The following is a 23,289-nucleotide window of genomic DNA, read 5'->3' as shown; positions in this document are numbered from 1 at the left end:
GATAAATGAACTTTTAGGTCAAAGAAAATGTCTTAGTATATAATATTAATATATTCATCTTTATATCAATGCAATTGTAAAGCATAATTTAAACTTTTTATGGAGGAAGAGCTCTCAGAAGCCCCACTGGGGCCCTGCCCACCTGACCTCCAGGCCCACACATGGCTTTTGTCCATCCCAGGAACTAAGGTTCACTAACAGGAGGGTCTGGAGAACAAGCAGCTGGCAGATATGAAAGGACACCGTCTGGGGAGGGGGTGGGTGTGGAAGGTAGGGGGTGCCTGGGCAGAGGAAGCAGGGTGGAGCGGGTGCTGCTCATCCCATTCTCCTCCTCACACCTTCCTAGACCCTATAACCTGTCCACCACCATGGTGACCCCAGCAAGGCCCGCGGCTACTTCTTAGGACCTGTGACCTTGAACATGTTCCTTAGATGCCCTGTGCCGTTTCTTTACCAGAAAGACGGGGACAATAGCAACCAACCTATCTCCTAGTGCTGTTGTGCGACCCCGCCTCAGTGTTTCTCAGTGTGCCGAGGACCACTTGCATCAGAATGAGTAAAGGGTGAAGTCTGAGAACCACAGTGTGGGTGAGGCAATCCTGGGACAGGACTCCACATTGCAAAGCCCATGAATGCTGACATACCCATGGGCTTCCTCAGCAGGGCCCACACTAGACTCCTCGGAGCACTGATTCCATTCAAGGCTGGTGCTGGGAGATGACGGGGAAGCGAGACACTGCCGCTTGGCCAGGAGCTTGCCTCCTATTGGCGGGTGCTGGGCCAAGGACATGCCGGTGAGCCGGTGAGCCGACTCGTGCCCTGTGGCTTCCGTCAGTCCCTCCCCGCTACATTCCATTCCGCCTCAGCTCCCAGCTCCGCTCCTGCCCTTGGGAAAGGAGCCTCCCCACAACACCCAGCCCACCCGGCCCCTGAGTTCCAGCCTCTAGGGTGAATCTACAACTGAGGTAGTGGTCCGTGTGTGGGCAGCATGGTTCTGACTGCCCCTTGCACAGGCTCCGAGAGGTGTTTCATGGAGCCTCTTCTTGCGGTGGAGCCTGGGCAGAGGGTGAAATCCCAATGTGTGGAGGCCTGACGTAAGTGCCCCTCGGGTAGAGCAGGCTTGGGAAGGGGGCAGGTGGCAGGCAGCCCGCAGGGCGGTGTGGCTTGTGGGGTACTTTCTCCACCTGGCACGTGGGCGATTCCCTCATGTAAACTGCTGCCTGCCTCTGTCTGAAAGGACGGGTGTTTGAGAACTGAAATGGGAATGGGCCCTAAGGGTGCAGGCCCCACGCTCAGACCCGCTCCCAGACGCCAAGTGGGGAGCAGGGGTCTGGCCCGGGGCAGTGGGTGGGAGTGAGGGCCAACATCCAGGGAGGCTTCTCCCAGCCGCCTCCTCCCACCTAGGACAGCTGGTGGCAGGCAGCTGGTGGCTTCCTGCCTTCCAGGTGCCTGGGCTACCCCCAAGGCATGCACACAGTTACTGTGCCGTGTCTCACATGCACTAGAACGTGACAGGAGCCTCGGACTGGGTCTGCTCCCCGTTCCGTGTGTGGTGGCCTCCCTGCAGGACGCGGGCAGAGCGGACACTAAGGGGGCGTGTGCAGGACGAGGGAGAGGCGAGCGGACGGGGCCGGAGGGCCAATGAGGGACGGGCACAACCCTCTGACAGCAGGCAAGGTCCCGCGAGCTGCTCGTTCTGGAGAAGACAATGTGTTTAATGATTTCTGTAACCCAGAGGACGCCATGCAGAGCCTGGGCAGGGCCGTCACACGAAGTAGGCGGCCAGGGCCGACATCTTGTCCTTGGGTCTCCTGGTGCCTGGCTTCCCCGCTGGCCTCCGGCCCCGGCCCCGGCCCCGGCCCTGCCTCCTCCCAGGCCCGCGGTGCATGGGGTGGCAGGAGGCTGCGTGCTTCAGCTCCACCAGCTCCTGGAAGACAGGGTCGCAGAAGACGCAGCCCGTGTGCTGCGTGCCGTCACCCGGCAGTGGGGACCTGGCCTTGTTGAAGTCGACGTCCAGCAGTGCAGCCTCGCAGGTGCCGCAGGTGTCGGCAGACACACGCACGCGGTGGGCATTCTCGAAGCAGTGCGCCACCACATTGCACCTGTTGCAGGCCACCCGCCACTTGGGGCCTGAGGTGGGGTCGAGCACCAGCACACCGCTCTCGCACTCCACGCACTGGCCAATGCCCAGCATGCTCAGCGAGTGCTGGCAGGTGGGGTGTGTACACTCGTTGCAGCCTGTGCCTGGGGGGGGGAGTGCGGGGGGGTACCATTATGCACACCCACCTGCCCGCCCACCCACCCTCGGGACCTCCACCCCAACCCTCATCCCAGCAGATTGCGCTCCTCTCGCCCTGTGCATGCTGGTCCTGGGCTCTACTTCTCTGAGACCTCCTTGACCTTTGACGTCCCCCTACTCTGAGGTTTCCAGACAGCTTCCGGACGGCCTCCAGCCAAGTCCATCCCCGCTTTACTTTGCTCCCCGTGGCCCAGGTGGGGCCATCTGCTGCCCTGTAAGCTGCTGGAGGGCAGGGATGGGTCTCCCTGAGAAAGGTGGTGACTGAGGGCTTACCCCTTGCTGGGGGCAGCCTCCTCCCACTGCATCCTCTCACTCCCCCCAGCCCAGGAGCATGCCCACTGCCCAGATCACAAGTGATCTGACTACGGTCAACCATCCAATCGCGACTAGGCAGAGAGCGGCAGACTGGCCGGCTGGGCCCTGAGCAGTGCCCGAGCACACCTGGGTCCTTGGGGCCCTGTGCAGGGAGCTCAGGAATGGTAGGCGCGGGGTCCCCTCAGAGTCCAGCATGGCATGAGCAGGGCTGGTGCTAAGGAGGGACCACAGGTGCCCGGGGGACAGGCGAGCTGTCTAGGGAGGGAACAGCTCACCTTTCTTCATGTCTCGGAAGGGTGGGTGGTTGGAGCAATATGGGCACAGCGGGTAGCTCTTGCCCCGCGAGCCTGATGACCACAGAACCAGCTCGAAGTCGTCCAGCGGGCACCGGAGCTCCTTGTAGAGCTTGATGGTGCCATTCTGGGGGAGGGTGTAGGTCTCATCGCAGTGGGAGCAGTGCAGGCGGCTTGGCTTGGCCTGTGGCAAAGTCGGGGGGGTGGTCACAGGTTTGCTGGGGCTGCTGACCCTCCTGCCCACCCTCATTCTCCCTGAGACATAGGATACGGAACATGTAAAACATAACGTGTAACACCTATAACGTAACACAGTGCGTGATGCTAACGCATAACGTGTAGGTAGCACATAGCATGGAGGATCACCAGGACCTCTCGGGCGAGGATCCCTGGTCACTGAATCTCAGAACACTTGCTCCACACGTACACAAAGGTGCTAAAATCCCTGCACAGGAAGTATCCGTGACAGCAAGGAACATGTTGTCAAGAGAACATGGACAGTGCGTGTTTCAGTGGCCTAATGGCTTACGTGCTGCTGGGGGCAGCGGTGGGGGTTTGTTGGCAAAGCTGCCCAGGCCCCCCACGTCACTCCGTGTGAAAGCAGCTGGAGCAAGGCCCGCGGGGTGGCAAGACCGCCCATCTGTGCACACCTGCCCCGTGTGTCCCGGCCCCTCCTCCCCTACCTGGATGTACTTCATGAACCGGTGGCACTTCCCACAGCGGGAAAGGGGCTTGCCGGTGGCCGCCAGGGGCGAGAAGGACACCTCCATCAGCTCATCCATGCCTGAAAGTGAGCAGGGCGGGACTCACACCCCGACCCCGGGGTGCCCACCTCCACGACAGCCGGTATACCGGGCAGGCTTGAGGGAGCTACCGCACGGGGCCAAGAGTCTGAGGGTAAATACGGCCACCCCTGAGGGTGGGGGTCTTTGCGTCAGTAACTGAGCGGCAAGCGGCAGCCCTGTTTGTCACACGAGCCGAGTGTGCTGCATGTGCTGTCACTGCACTCGCTCTGTAATCCCGACAATGGCCTGGAGCCCAGAGCCTGGATCTGGGAGCTGGTATCGCTGCTGGAGGCGGCAGCCCTGACCAGGGTCCTCTGGCCGGCGAGCAGGGGAGAGGCGGGCCTCACCCGCAATGGAGTCCACGAAGTAGTGGAACTTCCTCTTGAAGACGTCCAGGGTGTGGCCCAGGACCTGGCGGTAGTCGGCTTTACCCTGGGCGATCAGGTTCAGCTGCTTCTCTACTGCACTGCGAATGGTGGGGAGCACTAGCTCCGCATCTGCGGAGTAGGGGACGCACTGTGAGCCCTCATGCCACGGGGCCAGGGCTGCCTCCACCTGTGATCTCCCCCGGCATCCCGTGTGGAGTGGCCAGGACACCCCATCTCCAGGACAGCGTGACAGGATGAAGCTGCTTGGGTGGGGTCTGTACTCCATCTCCCATGGGCCCCTCAGGACTCCTCAGGACAGACAGACGGCACTGCAGCAAGGACCCCAGGGCCCAGTCTGCAGGGAAGAGCCCACGTCCCCCTTTTGGACCCTGACACACACCCATGTGTCCATCAGCCCTGCTACGGCAGGTCCTAGGAGTGGCCGGAGTGGCCTCCTTGTGGTGGGAGTTGCGGGCTCACTGCAGGGCCGGGTCTGTGAGGGGAGGCGCCTGGCAGCTGGACTCACCAATCTTGTAATAGCCGTGCACCAGTACAATACCAAGGTTGGTGGGCTTGAGTCGGCGCCCACTCTCCACGACCACGTAGTTACGCTGGCAGATGTTGTTGATGTGTACGGGGATGCTGGCATCCGTCCCTGAGACACAGCAGGGCCCTGTCAGACTTGGCTCCCCCTTCACCCCCGCCTGCCTTGTGGCCCCCGGTTCTCAGCCCTGCCCCTGGGCACCACACCACAGGCCTTTTCTGAGCTGTCCTGTGAACCCAGCGTCGATGTTCCCAGCTCAGAGAGACTAAGGAACTCCGCCAAAGTCACAGAGCTCGGTCTGCCCCTCACATCTGGAAACGTGCCCTCCTTGGCCTCTCCCTGTCTTGACCTTGTGGCACCCACACCTTTCCAGAACCAAGGCCCCAGCCCCCCAAATGCAGAGGAGCCTCCCTGACAAATTGTCCCTCCAAAACCTGCCCAGGTTTGCCCACTTGCTGGCTCCCGGTCCCTCGTGATCAGTCCCCAGGGCAGGCTCCCAGTTGCAGGGTGCACCTGCCCCAAAGACATCTAGGTTGTCTGGCACTGCCAGATGCTGCCTGTACTGCTCCCCGAGGTCCATGGCTGGCGGGATGAGGTGGGCCAGGCTCTGAGCCCCATGTGGCTCTGCAGTGCTGCACCGTACACTCCCGCGGCACCTCCTGCACTCGGGCCACAGCCCCGAGGCCCCTGGTCAACAGGGCCGCCCTTAACTGCTGTCGGGAGGTCCGTGACACTGTCTAGTGTGTGGCCACGAGAAGCCACGGACGTCCCGTCAACAAGAAGGCGCAGAGGGTGCTGGGTGAGCGGCGCCCACACCCGCAGCAGGCTGAGGACCACCAGGACCCACTGCAGGCACCCAGGCCCCTGGAAGCAGCAGCCCAGCTCTCCTGGTAAGGCCACCACTGTCACCAGGACCCCGGGCACAGGTAAGAGGCTCCCTGGCAAGGCACCCGCGGGACTGTTAGTGATGGAACAGAGTCCAGATACCGTGGCCTGGTTGTCCTACAGCCCTCCAAAGCCTGTCAACCGTGAGGGGCCCGGTGAGCTGGGCAGCCCATCAGGGAACAGGCAGAGCCTCTCGGAGCAAGCACCACCTGGGGAGGTGGCACTGGCACAAGGCCATCCCCCGGGGTGTGAGGCCTCAGGTCACAGCCCTGGGCCTGGGGACTGGGAGAGACCCTCGCCCGTGAGACATGTGCATCAGCGACCCCACTTTTGAGCTCAAAGCTCCCCGGGTGGGGCATGTCCACTCCCCTTGCAGGGAAGGAGTGCCGTGGGAACTTGGCTTTCCTGTCGCCTTGTGAATTTGTTCTGAGTTTTGTGTCCTCCCTGTGGGTGAGTCACTGGCAACCTGGGCCAACACTCAGTTCTGGGGGTGGTAGTTAGTGCCTGTAAGGGTGCGTGTTGGCCTTTATAGGCAAGGCCAGGTCCTGAGGTGGAGGCCCTGGCGAGGGCCTGCCCGCGGCCACCCTGCAGGCTCAGCTGGCCACACTGGGCCCCAGCCCTGGGATGGGAGCCCTGGGCCCGGACCCACCGATGCCGTGCTTCTCCATGAGCGTGATGAGCTCAGCCTCCGTCAGGTAGTCAGGGGGGCTCGTCTGCTTCTCCAGCATCTTGACCTCAGCCACGGCGAAGGTGTCGCCCCTCTGGCAGGTGGGCAGGTTCTCCTCCAGGGGCACACTCTGCCAAGGCATGATCTCTGTGAAACCTGTGGAGACCGAGCGCCGACACTCAGGGCCGGTGGCCATGTCCGCGGAGGTGGGAGAGGCGCCTGCCTGGCTCCACCTACCTGGGGAGATGACGGTCTTGCCTGTGCAAGTGAAGCGCTCAGGCCCGATCCGGAAGGAGATGGTGCTCTGCAGGTACTTGCAGTCATGGCTGACTGTGGCGATGAAGTGCCTGGTGATGTACTCGTACAGCCGCCAGGCCTCGCCGCCTGCAAAAGGCGCGGCTGCTCAGTGCTGGGCTCTGGCTCGAAGCAGCCCCAGCACTCGTGCTCCAGCAGCAGGGTGTGGGCGCCAGGGCTGGCCTGCTCTAAGCCCTCGAAGGGGGAGGGGACACACAAGAAGGACTGCAAGCATCTCCAGGCCTCGGTGGCTCTTTCAGGCTCTGCTTCTGGGTGGGACTGCGCTTCAGGGCCCAACCTACCCCATAAGTGACCTGCCACCATCGCTTCAGACTGGGGCTGTGCACAGGGGCTCCTGTCTCCCTCTCCTGCCTTCTCCCAGCACGCAGGCCACCAGCAGGGCCTCGAGGGTGGGAAGTAAGGACACCCCATGGCTGAGCCTGTCACCCTGCCCCGGTCTCATCCCACTCCATCTGTTGTCTCCTGCCTGGCCTGCTCCAGCGCCTGCCCGCACATCACACACCTGCTGCCACCACTTCACTCCTGTCCCATCCATGGCGACAGAGCACAACCTTCAGGTGGCCCCTTCACTGCAGCCGGGGCCAGTGGGGGCCCACACTGCTGATGGGGCCTGACCCCGTCCAAAGGTGCCATGTAGCCAAAGCTCCTCACCCGGCCCTCCTGGGAAGCTTGAAGCGCACGCACGTGCATGCGTGTGTTCGCGCATGCGCAAACTTCTGAGGGGAGCCCCCATACCTAATTCAGCCTCCGTGGCAGACTTCATGGGGGTAATGGGGGGATGGTCGCCAGCGTCGTGGCCTTTCCGTGGGCGGTTGATACCTTCCGCTAACAGCCGCTTCACCTGAGAGGAAAGCCCGGAGCAAGGCATGAGCTGAGCAAGGCTGCCAACCCACATGGGAGGAGTGGCTGCCCATCCTGGCCTGGCCCGTGGGGTCCTGGCCTCACCGTGTCAGCCCAGTAGGGGTGGTTGGCCTGTTGCCGCAGAGGCCCCTTCAGGTCGAAGCTCTCGGGGTAGTGGGTGGTCTCGGTGCGCGGGTAGCTGATGTAGCCCTGCGTGTAGAGGCGCTCTGCGGTCTGCATGGCGTGCTGTGGGCCCATCCCTGCCGGACAAGCAGGCTCAGCAGCCCGGACGCCAGGAGAGCAGGCACCCCTGGGCCAGGTGCCCAGGCTCCTGGGAGGTGGGGGCCACACGGCCTGATCCAAGGCCAAGCTCCCCCACCAGGGCAGGGACACCAGGGGTCATCCTCGAGACGCTGGCAGCCATACTGCTGAACGTGGCCTTCAGAGCGCCTGTGTCCTACTCAGCCTGGGGTCACACCCACGCCCTATGGTCCACATGCGCCCTCCGTCCTGAGCCCCCAGGCGCATCTGCGCTCACAGCGCTGCAGGGCACTGATGGGGTTCATGCTCCTGCTCCTCCCCAACCTGCAGAAGCTGGCCTCAGCGAGCGGTCACTCCATGTCATCGCTGCCCCTCGAGCATCCCTGGAGATTCTGCCCTGAGAGGATGGTGCCCACGGTTTCCTGAGGCTGCAGAGGGGCCACCAATGCCTGGAGGCTGCCAGCTCCAGACCAACCTTCTAGCACAACCTTCTCGCTATGGTAGAAACGAGGCTCAGGGCCATGTCACAGCTGTCACACCTGTCGAGTGCCCCACCCACACCTGGCCTCTCCCTGCACCAGGGACGCCACTGCAGCTGTCCCCCTCAGGTAGCAGCCATCATCACAATCGCTACTGTCAAGACGCCATGTGCCTGCCTCAAGAAGTCTCCTGGGGGCTTTGAGGCAACGTCCACACTCACCCAGGGAAGAGCTGGCCACACGCAGCATCTCCACGGTGTTCAAGGCCAGTGGCCTCTGCTTGGCCTTCTCCTTCCTGCTCATGGCCTCCACCTGGGGGACAGAATAGATTCATGCATGGGTGCAGGGAGACGCCATGACAGACTCAGGACATGTGGCCAAGGGTCTAGACTCTTTTACCCTCCCAGCTTCTCCAGTTCTCTTCACAGCGGACTCAGGACTTGAATGAACATTTGTTCAGGCCCAGAAAGGAAAAATGAAAGAAAATTCTTTTCCAGGGAAACAGAAAACCTGGAGAAAAGGGGGAAGAGTCAGGAGAAAGGGCTGCATGTTTGAAACCCAACAGGAGCCAGCGTCTGCCAGGCTGCGGGGCTGGCGGGGGGCCCGGGGGCCGTGGGGTGAGGGCTTGTCGCCGGGGCAGCTGCTTACCCCTCACTACACCCACTAGTGTTGCTACACCTGCCAATTTGAGAGGAGAAGCTGAAAATTGGGATTTTTTATGTGAAATCTCCTAACTTCTAAAAGTAGGTAACCACTTTGGAACTTGGTGAATACCATGCACTTTAAGGAAAACGGTGGTGAGTAACCACCGTCAGCCTCTGGGCTGAGCAACTGTCAGAAGAGTGACCACTTTGTGGCAAAAACAATCCAAACCTCTCAACCGCCACCCCTCGCCCCTGCCAACCTCACGTGGACCTGGCCAGGGCCGTGCCCCCTGAATTCCGGACAGATGTGGGGCTAACACTGAGGCCAAGTGGTGTCTGTGCAGCAGGGGCAGCTTGGATCACGGACAGGGGGAGGGGGCACTCAGACGGGGTGGCCACTGCGGGCAGAAGCACGGGGCAGCTTTAGGTGAAGCTCTGGGGCCTGAGTCAACTGCCCTCAGCAAGGGGATGCCCAGGAAGGTTCAGGAAGGACGAGAGAAGGCGGCTGAAGGAGGCCAGGTGAGCCTCAGTGACCACGGGGGCCGTCATGACTGCAAGGCATAAGCTGCCACAGCCGCAGACATGCCCCCACCCATGCGGCCAGCCAGTTGCCAGGTGGCATCAACCTCTTCCTAACAGCCACTCAGCCCATGCTTTCCAATTCGTGAAAACCTGAGTAAGAAACGTAGCACATGAAGGCCACGAAAGCTGATGACCCAGAGACGCCCGTGCTGGCTGTGGGACCTGGGCGGGTTCTTGATGTGCGTAGGGGCCTCTAGTTGCTAGCCTGAGGTGTCACAGAAAAGGGACATATGGGTGGAATCCTCCCAAAGGAGGTAATGCCCACAGGGCACATGGAGGGCTCAGAGCAGGCACGTGGTGCACGGCAGCTACGGCCTGGGAAGGAGTTTCTTAGTGGGAGCGTGTCGTGAGTAACCATTCTTCTGTCTAAAAAGTGTCTGTGTTCCAGAAAGGCAGAGAAAGATATAAGCCTAGGTCAGCAGAGTCTTCTGAGGCCCCCCCCAAGGCAGATGGGACTCATGTGGGTGGAGCAGCCCACCTGGGCCTCCTTCTCCAGCTTGGTCATGTTCAGGAACATCTGTGCGATCTCCCGGTCGAACACACGCACTCGGTCCCAGTCCAAAAGGAGGGATCGGTCCTTATCGGCATCCACCTGCAGGAGGGGAACAGGAGAGCCCGGGAGAGAAAGCATCCAGGTGAGCCAGTGCCAGCAGGGAGAATCGGGGCAGACAGAGCTGGTCCTCGCCTGGGCCCTGCCTCTGAAGTCTCTCGGCTGTACCTGTTCAGGTGCACAGTCGCAGGTGTGCAGGTTGAGGCCCAGCCCCTCCCCAAGTGGAGGCTGCTCTGACACGAGGCCTCCTTGCTGAGATCAGCCAGACGGCCTCACGAGGGGAGCCCCAAGCCGAGGCTGAGGTGTCCTTAGGGAGCGCCGGGGCCCCCACCTCTCATCCCCTAAGCCCCGCTGGCACTAGATGTGGCCCCACCTAGGAGACCCCAGCCCTGTGTTGACTGAAGCAGCTCTGTATTATGCTCTAAATCTTACAAAAACCTTCCTTTTTACTTGGAGCAGGAGTTCCAAGACTTCTTAGAAGCTCGAAAGTCAGCAGCTCGTGGCCCTCAGTCCAGTCCTTGGACCTGACCACCCCAACTGTGGGCCTGGCGGGTGACCTCACCCTGAGCTGCCAGAGCGTCCAGGCCTGGCCTTGTCCTGCGGCCTCCACGAAGGCTGGGGGCCCTTCCCTGGGCACCCGCAACCACTTCCTGGTGGGACAGCCACCCACAGCTGTGCCCTTGGCCTGGGGACTATGACAATGATGAAGGAGGCTCTCAGAATCCATACCCAAACCCGGAAAGACCCAGCATGAACAGGAAAAGGAAGTGAACCTTGGCCTGCAGCACCCAGTAGGTCTCCGGTTTGAAGGACTGGATTTTATCATGTCTCTCCACGCAGAAGCCCAGCGTGGGGGTCTGGCATGGCCCGAAGGAGATGAGCGAACTGTCTAGGTTGCCGTATTTCCCCTGGAAGTATTTAGTCTGAAACCTATAAAGGGGGTTGGGGGGAGAGGAGGACATTTTGGTCACACATTCACTCAAATACCATCGTTAGCTGCCCGTGGGAGTCGGGCAGGAGGCTGGCTGGCGGGTATGGGAGGAGACCAAGGCAACTGCTCCCTGCTCAAAAGATGGAAAGGGAAGAGCAGAGGCTCTGTTCACCCTGGCCGGAAGCCCTATTTTATTCCGTGCCCCTCCACCCCCTCAAGACCTGCCCACCCTGCTTGTCGAGAGGGGACCTCTGTGGTCTGCGTCAGCTAAAGAGACAGTTTTCTTGGGGATTTAAAAATGCTGACAATCTCCTGTCGCCGACCAGGCCTGTGGGGAGGTCGGGAGCCAGGCGAGGCAGTGGCCTGGCCAGGGGGTGGGCAGCACCTGGTGAAGGCGCAGCCGATGCGCAGGTCCAGCTCCTGCCGCGCATCCACTGAGAGTGCCTCGTTGTGGTCGGGCTCACCCAGGCGGACCATGGCAGTGCAGATGTCTGTGTCTGTGATGGAGCTGAACCGGGCCCGGAACACTGTCTTCTCGCCACTGTGGGCCTGATTCATGACAGGCAGCACCGCATCCAGGACCTGGGGAGGCGGCCGGCTGTAACGCCCACACCTCACCTCACCTGGGTGCCAGGCCCCCTCCACTGCCCCCTCCTCCTGGAGCCTCAGTCTCCACGGGCCTCCTGCCATGCGCTTCCTTTCCTTCTGTCCACTGCTGTGTTCAAACCCCCTTCCTACTGCCACCCCCTCTCTTCCTACAGTGGTTTCCACACCCAAACTAGGAGGCACTACTGCAGGGGACACAAGGGACCCCAGCCTCCAAGTCCACCCCGATCCACCCACTTTCCCACCTTCTAGAGGAGGGAGTGCTGGGAGGGCCGAGGGGATTTGGGAGACTTTCCAGAGACTGGAGGAAAGACAGAGAAGGGAAAAGAAGACGAAAACGCAGTGGATAGGGGTGGGGGCCGGTGCATCTCAGGACTAGAGCAGGGTGGGGGACCTGGGGGGCCTGGAGCCCAGACTCACTAAGAGTTAGTGAAGGCCGTGCAGCGGGAGGGGAGTCGCCGCTGGAGCCTGGCCATGCAGCTTCCTTATGGGGAGGGAGTGGCTCCGTTTCTGAGGGGAGAAAGCCTGTGAGCTGCCAACATTCTCCACCCCAGACGCAAAGGTCCCTGGGGAGAAGCAGCCCTGCAGGGGAGGCGTCGGGAGAGGGGTGTCTGGGAACAGTTTCCTGAGGTGCCAGGTCCCAGGTGAGAGCTGGGGTGTTCCAGCCTGAGGGGCTCCTGCGGGAGGCAGGCCTGGGAGCTGCCACCTGCTTCCAGTCTGAGGGGGGGCGCCTGGGGGCTGGCGGAGACGGGAGGCGGGAGGGCACAGCTTGGGGGGCGGGGGGAGAAGGAGGTATGTGAAAGGGTGTCAAGCAGCACTGGCTGAAGGTCCCTGCATGGCGCTGGGAGGGTGCGATGCTCAGAACCCACCCTCTCCTCCAGGCAGTCCTCCATCTAGGAAATCCTGCCGCGGCTTCCTCACAATGTGCCCTTCAGGCAAAGGGACACTCCCTCCCCTGGGCAGAGCCCACGCATCTTAAAATATCTACAGAATCACCAGAATTTAAGCCAGTGCCATGGTTCCCCTGGCAGCATCAGTGCCAGGAGTGGCATGACAGCGGCGGGAAGGCCGATGTATGGACCCCCAGCCCCCTCACCTCGAAGCAGATGTTCTCTCCCTCCTTGTCGCAGTCCAGCCACAGTACGATGTAGTCACAGCCTTTGCCCTCCACCTGAGCACAGCACATGGGGAATCACACCTGCCTCGGCCCCCAGTGCCTGCCAATGGTGCCCCTGCCCGGCTGGCGGAGCAGAGCCCGGCCCCCGATCACCCTGAGCCCTGGAGCCCGGGGCAGGGCCCAGGCTGAGCCAAGGAGTTGGCTACAGTCAGGCTGGCTTAGCCTCTCAGCAAAGAATTTACTTCAGAACTGCTGTTTTTTGGACAAAAAAGTTATAAATGCCACGTGATCTTAACCTCCAAAACTGCATTTAAAAAAAAGCTAAAATGAAATAACTAAGTATTAACAGTAGTTGTCTTGGATAGTGAGATTATAATTAATTTTTTTTTTTACTTACTTGTATTTTCTAATTTTCATCACATGTATGCATTTGTTTTAAAATTAGGAAATCACCACCACCAAACTATTTTAAAAGCAGGATGTTGCCCCGGGTGCCGGGGAGCCCAGGCTGACTGTGGGGGAGGAGTGGGCCTAAGGGCACCTGGGGGGGGCGGGCTGAGGGTGCTCCCTCACGCTCAGGACGCACCTGCAGGAACTTCACCATGTTCAGCTTGGGGTTGGCCTCCTTCTTCTCCGTTGGGGCCTGGCTGAACAGCTCGGCGGGGTCCACCTTGTCCCACTTGTTGTACTTTCCTACAAACACAGGCATTGGATGTCCGAATCACACTTCACGCTTCCTGGGACTTGGACCCCAGGAGGAGGGTGGGGAGGGGGAGGCTCGGAGAACCCTTTGCCCAGAGCAGGGCCTCCCTTCGCCTGAGATGTGAGCCGACAACACACTTGAGCCGCGCGTGGGAGCTGCTCCCGGATGTTCTCTGTGGCTGGGGGCACCGCTCCTGGTGGTCTCACTGCCACTCATGCCCTGTCTCCTCCCCCAGCAGGTTTCTGTACCCTCTCCCCGCCCAGCACTTGGCCGGCCCCTGATAGGCGCTCAGCGGATCCCGGGGGGCCTCAGTGTCCTCAGGCCCCCCATCTGGCACATCCCCCACACTTCTCTACTTGGCGTTCGGCCTCACACGCCCAGCCGGTAGGCTTCCTTCTAGGCCTTGCTGGTCAGACAGCCAAGTTCAAGCCCCAGCTCCCTGACTTCAGGGTCCGAATGCCCTGCTGCAAGGGGAGCAAGAACTGCCAAGGCTCTGCTGTGAGCGGCCCGCGCTCAGTGCTGCACCTCCCGCCCCACTGGGGCCTCAAACAGTCCTGGGAGGTGATGGCACTGATCTCAGATCCTTCACACACGAGAAGCAGAAGTGCACGGAGGCCCAGCTCCGGTGCAGCGAGGGTCAGAGCCTAGGTCGGACCCACATCAACTGCGACCCTGCACCCAGCCCCACTGGGTCACTGATGCTGGCCTTCCAATCACCACTGACTGACTGTGGGACAAAGGTCACACTTGGAGGGGCAGCAGCCCTCTGTGGAATGCCTACACGGGCCAGGCCCCTGCTCAGGTGGGGACCACTGCCTCCACTCTGCACAGGAAGGTGCAGGGCACACAGTGACCAAGGGGCACCACTGGGACAGGGACCCCAGGTCAGCTCTCCAGTCTGCTGGCCTCAGGACTCATGGGTTCTGGACAAACCTCTCTGCCCGGAGCCTGCCCTGGGCTCCAACTGGACCCTGGGCAGCACCAGGCAGGGCTCCTCAGTGCAATGGAAGGTGGGCAGGGGGGCAGGGGCTCACCCAGGAAGTCCAGGGTCATCACATGACCACAGACGGACGTCATCTTGAAGCGGACCAGCTGGCCAGTGAAGGTCCCGGTGTACTCGTGCACTGAGCATGTCCCGTTCAGCCCTTTGCGTGAGGACATGCTCCCTGCAGGAGAAGCACAGCCATGCGGGGACCTGGGGCCCTGACGCTGCCTCTTGGAGGGCCGGGGTCCCCTCCCCACAGTGGTCAGTGACAACATTCCTCAGGCAGCAGCAGTCACCGGGTGCTGAGAGATCTAGCGGCTCTCAGGGGAAACACGCAGAGCTGGGTGTGTGTGGGGGCCGAGAGCGCCCCCTCTGGACGCTCAAAAGCAGACACTCTTGGGTCGTTCTCTGCATTTCTGTATTCACTCCTGAATCTGATTTCTGCCCCTTTTAAACCCTACTCAGAGGTTCCCCAAAGACCCCCTAACTATCGAACTTCAGGGTGACCTCTCCACTCCCAAACAATGGCCCTTTCCCTGAACTTTCTCGGCCTCTGGGGACCGGGCACTTCTGGGGTCTCCCCTCCCCTTCAGATGACTTCTCAGCCTGCTGCCCTGGGGTCTCCTCTTCCTTCAGCCGCTGGACTGAGGGGAGGTCAAGGTGGACGCCTGCCATCTCTGGGTCCCCAGCACCCACTAACCACCCAGGGGCTAGGGTGAGGCAAGGGCAGGTGTTCTCTTTCCCAGTGCCCTGCGGTCTCAGGGGCACGGCTCAGCCTCATGGCACCATCAAGTGGCGTGAGGGGCGTGGGTGCAGCTGCAGCGGGGCGTCCACAGGGCGGTGGTGCTGATGCCCACGGCATGGCCTCAGCAGACTAGGCCGGGTGGGGTCCTTCCAGTGGACTCTTTCTGCTCAAGTTAGCAGGGCTTGTTTCTGCTGCTCGTGACCGACCACCCTGCCTGGCACAGCACTCGTCCAGTGGTCTGCCTGCCATGTGCTGCCAGCTGCGCCTGCACCTTGTGGGAGCCCCGGCTCACGCTCAGCATGGCAGTAATCGCACCCCACAGGGACTAAGTGACTAAGTGACCGAGGGCTTCATCCACACCTGCTGTCCTGAACAGACTTGACTCCAGGGAGCTGGGGTTGCTTAGGAAGAAGAAAGGATTGACCTGCAGAGCAGGAACGCCCACGCTCACAGATCAAAGCCGTTGAGCGCGCCGGGGCTGCCCTCCTACCTCGAGAGAGGATTCTGGCGATGGACTGGGCCAAGGACGGCTTCTCAGCCACCATGAGCACCGTCTTCATCTTGTCTCAGGCTGCCAGCACCCTGCCTCACTCTGCTCTCAGAGAAATGGCAGTGAAACAGCTCACACACTGACCTAGGGCAGCGTCACGCTGCTGCCATGCCAACTCCTAGAGAAAAGACATGCAGAAAACAACGATGCTTCCAGTGGAACCTCTCACTTTAAAGAACAAAACAAACCCAAGGCAAGAAAAAGAAACTCAGGGAAACCTGAAGGCACCTGACAGACAACTGCCTAGGGCAACTGAACCGGATCGGGACCACGGCTTTGCTTGAAAAGATGAGGTGGCCCCATGACCCCAGGCTTATTTTGTCCCCAGATCCACGCTAGGAAGCCCTCGGGGCCTTTGGGCCTGGCCCCCCTCCCGTGGAGCCATCGTGTACCCCCAGGGCTGAGACGGCATCCTCACCTGGGCTGAGCATGAGGGTGCCCAGGGCACTTTACCCAATGCAGATGCCCAGGCTGGGCACCCATGTCCTCCTGACTCCCGACTGGGCTGAGACCCACTGGCCAGGAGATCCAGCCCCCAGCAGAGCTCGAGAGACCCTTCGCAAAAGGCCCTGACCTACCTCCCCACTTGCCCTGCCTCCCCACTTGCCCTGCCCCACCTCTCACTTTGCAGGCCAGGGTCTGGCCGGTTAAATTGGACATTGTTCTCTAAAGAAAAAAATACATCTGTTTGCCTGGAATGTTCCACGGATCCTGGGGAAGGCAGCTCTACTGTCAAAGGCCCGGCTCAGGCACTAACTCTTCTTTAAAGGATTCTCCCTCTTTTAGGGAAAGACAGGATGGATCCTTTTCTGTGAGCTGTTTATTCATAGTTGTACCCATTTTTTCCAAGAGGGTTGCTGTCTTATTTTAGGAGTCGTTTAGATAATGAGGAAATTAGCCCTTTACGGTATGACCTGATGTCCAAAACATTCCCCCAAGCAAAGTACAGCTAGAACAGGCCTGTACTTATGTCACCAGCAAGGGTCGCAGGTGATGGGGCTGGGGGGCAGGCAGACCCGGATGTGGCTGGTGGAATTTGACCGGAGCGACTTGACGACATCTCTCAAAACTACGAGCGTGTGGCCATAGCAGCCCCACATCCAGGGACGAGCTCAGGGATCCCACATGATTTACAGAGCACCCACTGCACGCTCAGTGTGTCGCCCTGTGCCATGAGGGGCAGAGCAGGGGTGGCACAGGGCAGGCATGAGCTGTGCAGTGTCCGGGGGCAGAGTTTCAAGGCGGCCCAGGGACTCCCCTTCCCTCACCCACAGAAGCCAGAGGCCAGAAGGGGAAACTGGCAGCAAAGGGAGTTTCTCATCCCTTCCAAAGTAGGAAGGACTTATCCTAAAACGTTCCCTTAGGTTTTCTCACTTCTGCGTCACAAGAGCAGCCAGCAATTATGGTGTAATTGTCCTGCCAGTGCCCTCGGTGGAGGTGCTGTGCTGCCCCACGTCAGGAATTGTAGGGTCGGGAAGACCAGAGATCAAGCGGCAGGACTTAAACACACATGCACAGCCCTCATCCTGTCCAGCCTCTGTGAGCATCCTGGGGGGGGGGGGCGGCAGCCCTGCTTTGCTTCCCTACAGCACCGACCACTATACCCGAGAGCCTCTCCAGCTACGTATTTATTTTTTCGTCTCACAGTTCCTAGAACGTACGTAAACTCCAAGAGGACAGGGCTGTTACTCTAATGACAAGTAACAGACGATGAGCAAATACTGACTGAATAAATAAAAGAGCAATTTTAACTGCAAAGTGAATAATAAAAATACTTTCTTTGATGTCTAAAATTGAAAAACTGACTTTAAATCTGTAAGAGTATTGCAAACATTTCACCTATCCAATGTTCTTTCTTCTTTTTTTAAAAAAATTTATTTTTGGCTGCGTTGGGTCTTCGTTGCTGCGTGCAGGCTCTCTCTAGTTGCAGTGAGCGGGGGCTACTCTTTGTTGCGGTGCGTGGGCTTCTCACTGCGGTGGCTTCTGTCATGGAGCATGGACTCTAGGTGCGTGGGCTTCAGCAGTTGTGGCTCGCGGGCTCTACAGCGCAGGCTCAGTAGTTGCGGCGCTTGGGCTTAGTTGCTTCGCGGCATGTGGGAACTTCCCGGACCAGGGCTCGAACCGGTATCCCCTGCATTGGAGATGGATTCCTAACCACTGCGCCACCAGGGAAGCCCCTCAGTGTTCTTTTTTCCATGGTGTTTCTGGAAGTTTTACATCTTCACTACTCCCCTTCATACCTAAGGATCCTAAATACTCTTCCAGTAAATAATTAACGTATTCTTCTGTAAAGATCCCTTTAGAGACAAACATTTTGCCCTAGCATCTTCAAAGGGATTACCTCATTTATCCAGGACAAGGGATACAACTGGACAGTCACAAAAGTCACATCAGCATCAGTCCCAATTTCAGAGCACCTGTCCACCTGTCACTGTGTAGTTGCTATTCCACAGTTGATATGTGGCCTGTCTCCAGCAGCTCTGGCTCTAAAGAAACAGGGCTTCTGGTTTAACAGTTTATACTCCACTACTGCATGAGTACTTTGTAACCTCCTGAGTACCACTGCTTTATTAGGGGGAAAAAATCACTTTCTTTAAGGATATGGAATCATGGAATCATGGAATCCTGGGGGAAGGAGTCTTGGTGATGATCCAGTACAACCATCACAAGAGAGAACTAAGACCCAGAGAAAGCGATTTGCCAAAGGTAAGCTGGGAAATTTACCAAGTTGGGGCTGAAACTCATGCTTCCTTACTTCCAGCCAGGTACTTTTTTTTTTTTCTTTTTTCTTTTTGAACTGCACCAGGTTCCACCTTTTAAAAGATTTTGGCAGTCTTAACTGCCTGTGATAATCTTGGGGCCTCCCTATTTTTCCATTAAGGCACATCTCCAATTTCAAAATGGAAGCCAATGAGAACAGAAGCTGAGAGCAGTGGCTTGCAAACTTCATTTATACATCATCTTAATACCTCTGCCTTACCAACATTATTATTCACTTAAGTTTCTGCCTTGAAGAAAAAGCTTAAATATATAAAAAAGGGAAATTTCATAGCCTCTTAGGAGCTGAAAGCCTATAATCAATAACCAGAACTAGATTCTTTCCAGTAACCTACATGGTCTGTCAAGTTTGATCTTGTTGCCTGCCAAAGCTCCGAGCCTGAAGTTTGTCCCCTTATTTCAAAAAGGGAGATTAGCAAGTGCTAAGAGGATGTTGACAGCAAACACCCCAAATTAGGGCTGTAATTAAGAGGGCTGAAAGTCAAGGAGAGTAGAGGTTAGCCTGTCAACTCACCAGCAATACCACAATGGTATGTGTCCTTGGGAGACACAGTGGATAAAGTCCTTCCATGTCAGTGTCTTATGCACAGGTGGATTCAGCTTGGGAGTGGAGGCCTAGCAGTGGTCCGCACGGCATTTACAGGCCTAGGATTTCCCACCTTAGTGACTTTAGCAAACACCTATGGAGTCAGGGAAAGAACCCTTTCTTAAGCTCCTCCCTTGCAGGCACGCTACAGCTGTAAACGCTACTTTGTTTAATCTTTCTAGCAACCCTACGAAGCCTATGCTGTAACTTTTTAAACTATGAGTAGACTGAGGTTCAGAACAATACAGACTAGTGTCAGTGATCTTTGGCAAGTCTCTAGGGACTCTATGGCTCGCTGGCCACTAAGCCCGCGTTGGGGTGACTTTCTCACGTCCTGTTCTCACAGGCTGAGCGACAAAGAAGGAAGACGAGGCCACTGTGAGAAAATACTTCCCAGGATTCCAGCTAATTTGTCCACAAAAGTGCCCTCCGCACCCCACCCCCCGCGTCTACACCAACTACTCAGAGAAACACACCCCGGCGCCCTCCAGACCGGACCGGGCGGGGGGCGGCGGGCGACGCCTGGACCCCGACCCTGCCCGACGCGGCGCGGCCTCTGTCCCCGCCTGCGACGCGGACCCCGCCTTGGGGGGCTGCGGGGGACTCGGCGCGGAGGGGCTCCAGCCGCAGCGCCTGCTCCCTCCGGTCACTCCCCGAACCCACTGGCCCGGTAGGAGGCGCCGAGAATGCAGAGCCCGGCGGGGACCAGCTCCCAGCGGCGGGGCTCGGCCCATACCCCGAGCCGCCCTCCGCCCGCTGCTCGCCGTTCGTCGCTCACCCGCGTCCCGGGTTCCGTTCCGCTCCGCCTCCTGCTCCCGGCGGCCGGAGGCAACCTGCTTCCGGGTCCGTCTGCGGACGGCGTCCCCCTCTGCCCTCCGGCGCCGCACGCCCGCGTCCACAGGTTCCGAGGCTCGCGCGTTCCGGGGCACGTCCTCCAGTCGGCCCTAGCACGCGGGGTCCACACGGGTCCCCAAACCCCACCCAAGCCCTCCCCGCCTGGGTCCGCAGAGGTCCCCAAACCCCACCCTGGCCGGGGTCCCCAAGCGCTCCACCCCGTTCTTCCTCGCCGCGGGGAGGCAATAATAATTACCTACAAAGATGAAAACTGGATGTTAAGCATGAAAACATATATACTGCTAATAACTAAACTAAAAACTAAAAACTACAGATGCGTGTATAGCAGGCTTCTTTCAATGCTATAAACATTTGTGGAATGAGTGAATGAACTATGTAAAACATATCTGGAAGATGAATTGGAAAATAAAAGTAATTTTTTGTGTTACAGCAATAGGTTTATGGAAGGTTTAAAATAATTTTTGTGGCTTTATTTTAATATCTTTTAAATAATACCGTGCACACAATTCCTTTGCTACCTTAGACATTTCCCCCAACTTGCCTTTATTGGAAGACTAGCCCTTATAGTCTGGAAAAAGGAAAATTCTACAGTCAAATTAAGATTAAGAAATGCCAAAAAGTTGAGTCACAGTGAGATTTCACTTTCAAAAAAGAACTCCTGGTGCAAACCCATTCCTTGGCAGGTTCTCCATCTCCAAAATGGCAACTCCATCGTCCTGGTTGCTCAAGCCCAGTGCCTGCAGGCATCCTGGATTCCTCTCTTTTTCTCACCCGTTATCTATCACTATGTTCAAAATATATTTGAGATCCTATCAATCATCCCTGCCTTGGCTGCCATCATCCTGATCCATCTCTCTCCTGGCCCCCACCCTGCCACCTTACAGTCTGTCTCCACACAGCCCCCACTTAAGGAGTCCAGGGCTAATGTTGGATCCCGGGTGCCACCAGCTGGCAGAGAGGCAAAACCAGAGCTCCATCATTTAACCCAGTGCAGGGGTTCATTCTGCAGAGCAGGGGGAAGGACTTGAGGCCTGGACCCACAGGGGGCTGTGTGGCCCCCACGTGCTAGGGCCGAGTGGTCGGCTGAGTGGTCGGCTCTGGAAGCCTGAGGGTCTCCATCAGCGCTGAGAAACTGCAGCTGGCCTGTGCTTTGTGCCTGGGCAGCCCTGCAGCTGAGTCTTCCCCACAGATCTCCCAGGGAGCTGCCGTCAGGCTGTCCGGGTGACCTTTACGTGGACAAATGACTCAGAGTCAGAGGGACCCTTAGACCCTCCTTACTTATGCATGGGTACTGGGTTTGGTGGATGATATGGCTGAGAGCTCCTGGCTCTCTCTTCTCTCTGATTTGGCACAGGCTGGACCATGATCTTCATAGTTCTGTTAATAGTCTACACCAGGACTTCCCTGGCAGTCCAGTAGTTAAGACTCTGTGCTTCCAATGTGGGCAGCGCAGGTTTGATCCCTGGTGGGGGAACTAGGATCACAGTGCGGTCAAAAAAAAAAAAAAAGTCAACACCACCCCATGCTTACTCTGTTCTAGGCACATCTCTATTTTTAACGCATTTGATTCTCATTGCAACATTAGGGACTAGATATTGTTATTATCTTGATTTTATGAGGAAACAGGTCACACAGGTGTAAATGACAGAGCCAAGTTGCAAAACTAGGCAGCTGAATCCCAGAAGGCATCTTCCTGTTTCTTGTGCTCAGATCTTATGTCAGCTCCACGTGCATGTCTGCCTTCGTGGCTAACTATGGCATATTGATATACCATAAACCACTGTGACTTTTATACTTGGAAGTCAGTTTGGCTGGACCTATATATATTCGTTTTCAGATTCTTTTCCATTTTAGGTTATTACAAGATACTGAATATAGTCCCCTGTGCTATGCAGTAGGTCCTTGTCATTTATCTATTTTATATATAGTAGTGTATATATGTTAATCCCAAACTCCTAGTTTATCCCTCCGACAAGGAACATTCTAACAGGTACTCTCTCCTAAACGCTGCTGTTAAGGGTTGAATTTGCCGTGTGTGTGTGTGTGTGTGTGTGTGTGTGTGTGTGTGTATGTGTGTGTGTGTATTCAGGGTCAGGGAGGGCTGGAGTCAGCAGGCAGTGCCTGTAATACCTTTTCGTAAGCATAAGGGGGCGCTGTGGGCACGTCCCTGAGAGATGCGGAGGCCGTTGCACAGGGGCACCAGCTCCTGCCTCCCGGTGCTCAGTGCCCCAGGGGCCCAGCGCTGCCTTCCATTGCCTGCCCAGGCCACCCTTCGCGGGGCCATCTTGACAGAACGCAAGGAGGCTGCGCCCGGCGCTAAGGAGGGGAGCTGATCTGCACAGAGAGGACCTCCCCTCTTCACTGGGGGGAGCAGGTGAGCTGGGCTGCTCACCTCTAGCAGTGGGGCCTCAGTAGGGCTAGTGCTAGGGCTTTAAATGCTTAGGGAAATTCATAGGGAAGCCATCTAGACATGGGGCTTTCTTGGGGGGAAAACTGAAAAATTTAGAGATTCTGTTTCTTTTTTTAAAAAATATTTTTCGTTTATTTATTTACTTACTTATTTTTGGCTGCATTGAGTCTTCGTTGCTGCATGCGTGCTTTCCCTAGTTGCGGCCGGCGGGGGCTAATCTTTGTTGTGATGCATGGGCTTCTCATTGCGGTGACTTCTCTTGTTGTGGAGCACAGGCTTTACGTGCTCAGGCTTCAGTAGTTGTGGTACACGGGCTCAGTAGTTGTGGCTAGCAGGCTCTAGAGCCCAGGCTCAGTAGTTGTGGCCCATGAGCTTAGTTGTGCTGCAGCATATGGGATCTTCCCAGACCAGGGCTGGAACCCATGTCCCCTGTATTGGCAGGCAAATTCTTAACCACTGTGGCACCAGGAAAGTCCCAGACATTCTGTTTCTTTAGCAGATATAGGACATTTTAGATTTACTATGTATTCTTCTGTTTCTTTTGGGAAACTGATTTCCAAGGAATTTGTCTATTTCATCTTTGTGGTCAATTTTATGGGTGTAAATTTATTAATGTTATTCCCTTAAGTCTCACCCTCCCCTGGACTGGGTTGTTCTCCATCGTTTCCCATTTCCAACCCAACTGTCCATTTCCTTCTGAGGATGTCAGTGGGTGTTATTCTATGGGGTGTCATGGGCCTGGGGCAGAGCAGTGGCAGAATCCAGGCCCATGCCCTGGGGCAGCAGGGGCCTGGTGGGGCTGTCCCTGGGGCCTGATCAACCAGCCCCCAGGTTTGCTGTCTGCCAATATCTCAGGCTCCCTGATGATGCAGGGGGTGGGGGAGGGAGGACACGGATTCCACACCCAAAAGAACAGAGAGACAAATTATTTTATCAGAAATAAAGGGAAGGCAGAGTCAAGATGGCAGTGTGGGAAGATGCGGAGTTAGTGTCTCCCCACAACTAGGGCAACTGCCAGCTGCTGGTGGGGGACTCTGACGCCCAAGGAGACGGGAAGAACCCCAGAGTGAACCAGTAGGACGTAGGGGGGCTGAGGGGGGAGGAGAAGTGAAGGCCAGGCAGGATCAGCACCCCTGAGGCCAGGGAGATCAGGAGAGACAGGCAGGAGGGGCCTTCCCAGACCCCAGACCAGAGGA

General features: G+C 57.9%; 1 protein-coding gene across 2 annotated transcripts; it reads right to left on the bottom strand.

Annotated features, from left to right (window-relative positions):
- Positions 1-1,701: 1,701 nt before the first annotated feature.
- On the bottom strand, positions 1,702-19,670 carry TOP3B (DNA topoisomerase III beta). 2 transcript variants are annotated; one of them, XM_082667654.1, is made up of 19 exons: positions 19,607-19,630; positions 18,757-18,922; positions 15,405-15,582; positions 14,219-14,350; positions 13,068-13,174; positions 12,461-12,535; positions 11,144-11,340; positions 10,601-10,757; positions 9,756-9,869; positions 8,273-8,363; positions 7,417-7,571; positions 7,207-7,312; positions 6,394-6,540; positions 6,139-6,312; positions 4,587-4,715; positions 4,040-4,189; positions 3,591-3,691; positions 2,890-3,091; positions 1,702-2,244 (listed from the first exon to the last, which is right to left on the bottom strand). In XM_082667654.1, exons 3-19 carry the CDS (start codon positions 15,472-15,474, stop codon positions 1,766-1,768), a joined length of 2,586 nt encoding a protein of 861 aa, XP_082523780.1. In that variant the 5' UTR covers positions 15,475-15,582; positions 18,757-18,922; positions 19,607-19,630; the 3' UTR covers positions 1,702-1,765. The 2 variants fall into 2 exon arrangements, with proteins under 2 accessions (XP_082523780.1, XP_082523781.1); XM_082667655.1 differs by lacking the exon at positions 18,757-18,922 and having other exon boundaries at positions 19,607-19,670.
- Between the last annotated feature and the right edge of the window lie 3,619 nt (positions 19,671-23,289).

The sequence above is a fragment of the Grampus griseus genome (assembly GCF_964374135.1).
Source record: "Grampus griseus genome assembly, chromosome: 12".
Lineage (NCBI taxonomy): Eukaryota > Metazoa > Chordata > Mammalia > Artiodactyla > Delphinidae > Grampus > Grampus griseus.
The sequence above is the reverse complement of the archived record's forward strand: the minus strand, read 5'-3'. Positions and strand labels throughout refer to the sequence as shown.

What these genes read in the sequence shown, in the direction of transcription:
- TOP3B (XM_082667655.1), bottom strand. Translation starts at nt 15,474, where the DNA reads ATGAAGACGGTGCTCATGGTGGCTGAGAAGCCGTCCTTGGCCCAGTCC. An exon ending in ACTGGGTGCTGCAGGCCAAG is followed by an intron (nt 9,870 to 10,600) that starts GTTCACTTCCTT and finishes CCCCTCCTGCAG; the next exon opens with GTGGATGCCGATAAGGACCG. An exon ending in ACCCCTACTGGGCTGACACG is followed by an intron (nt 7,313 to 7,416) that starts GTGAGGCCAGGA and finishes CTTTCCTCTCAG; the next exon opens with GTGAAGCGGCTGTTAGCGGA.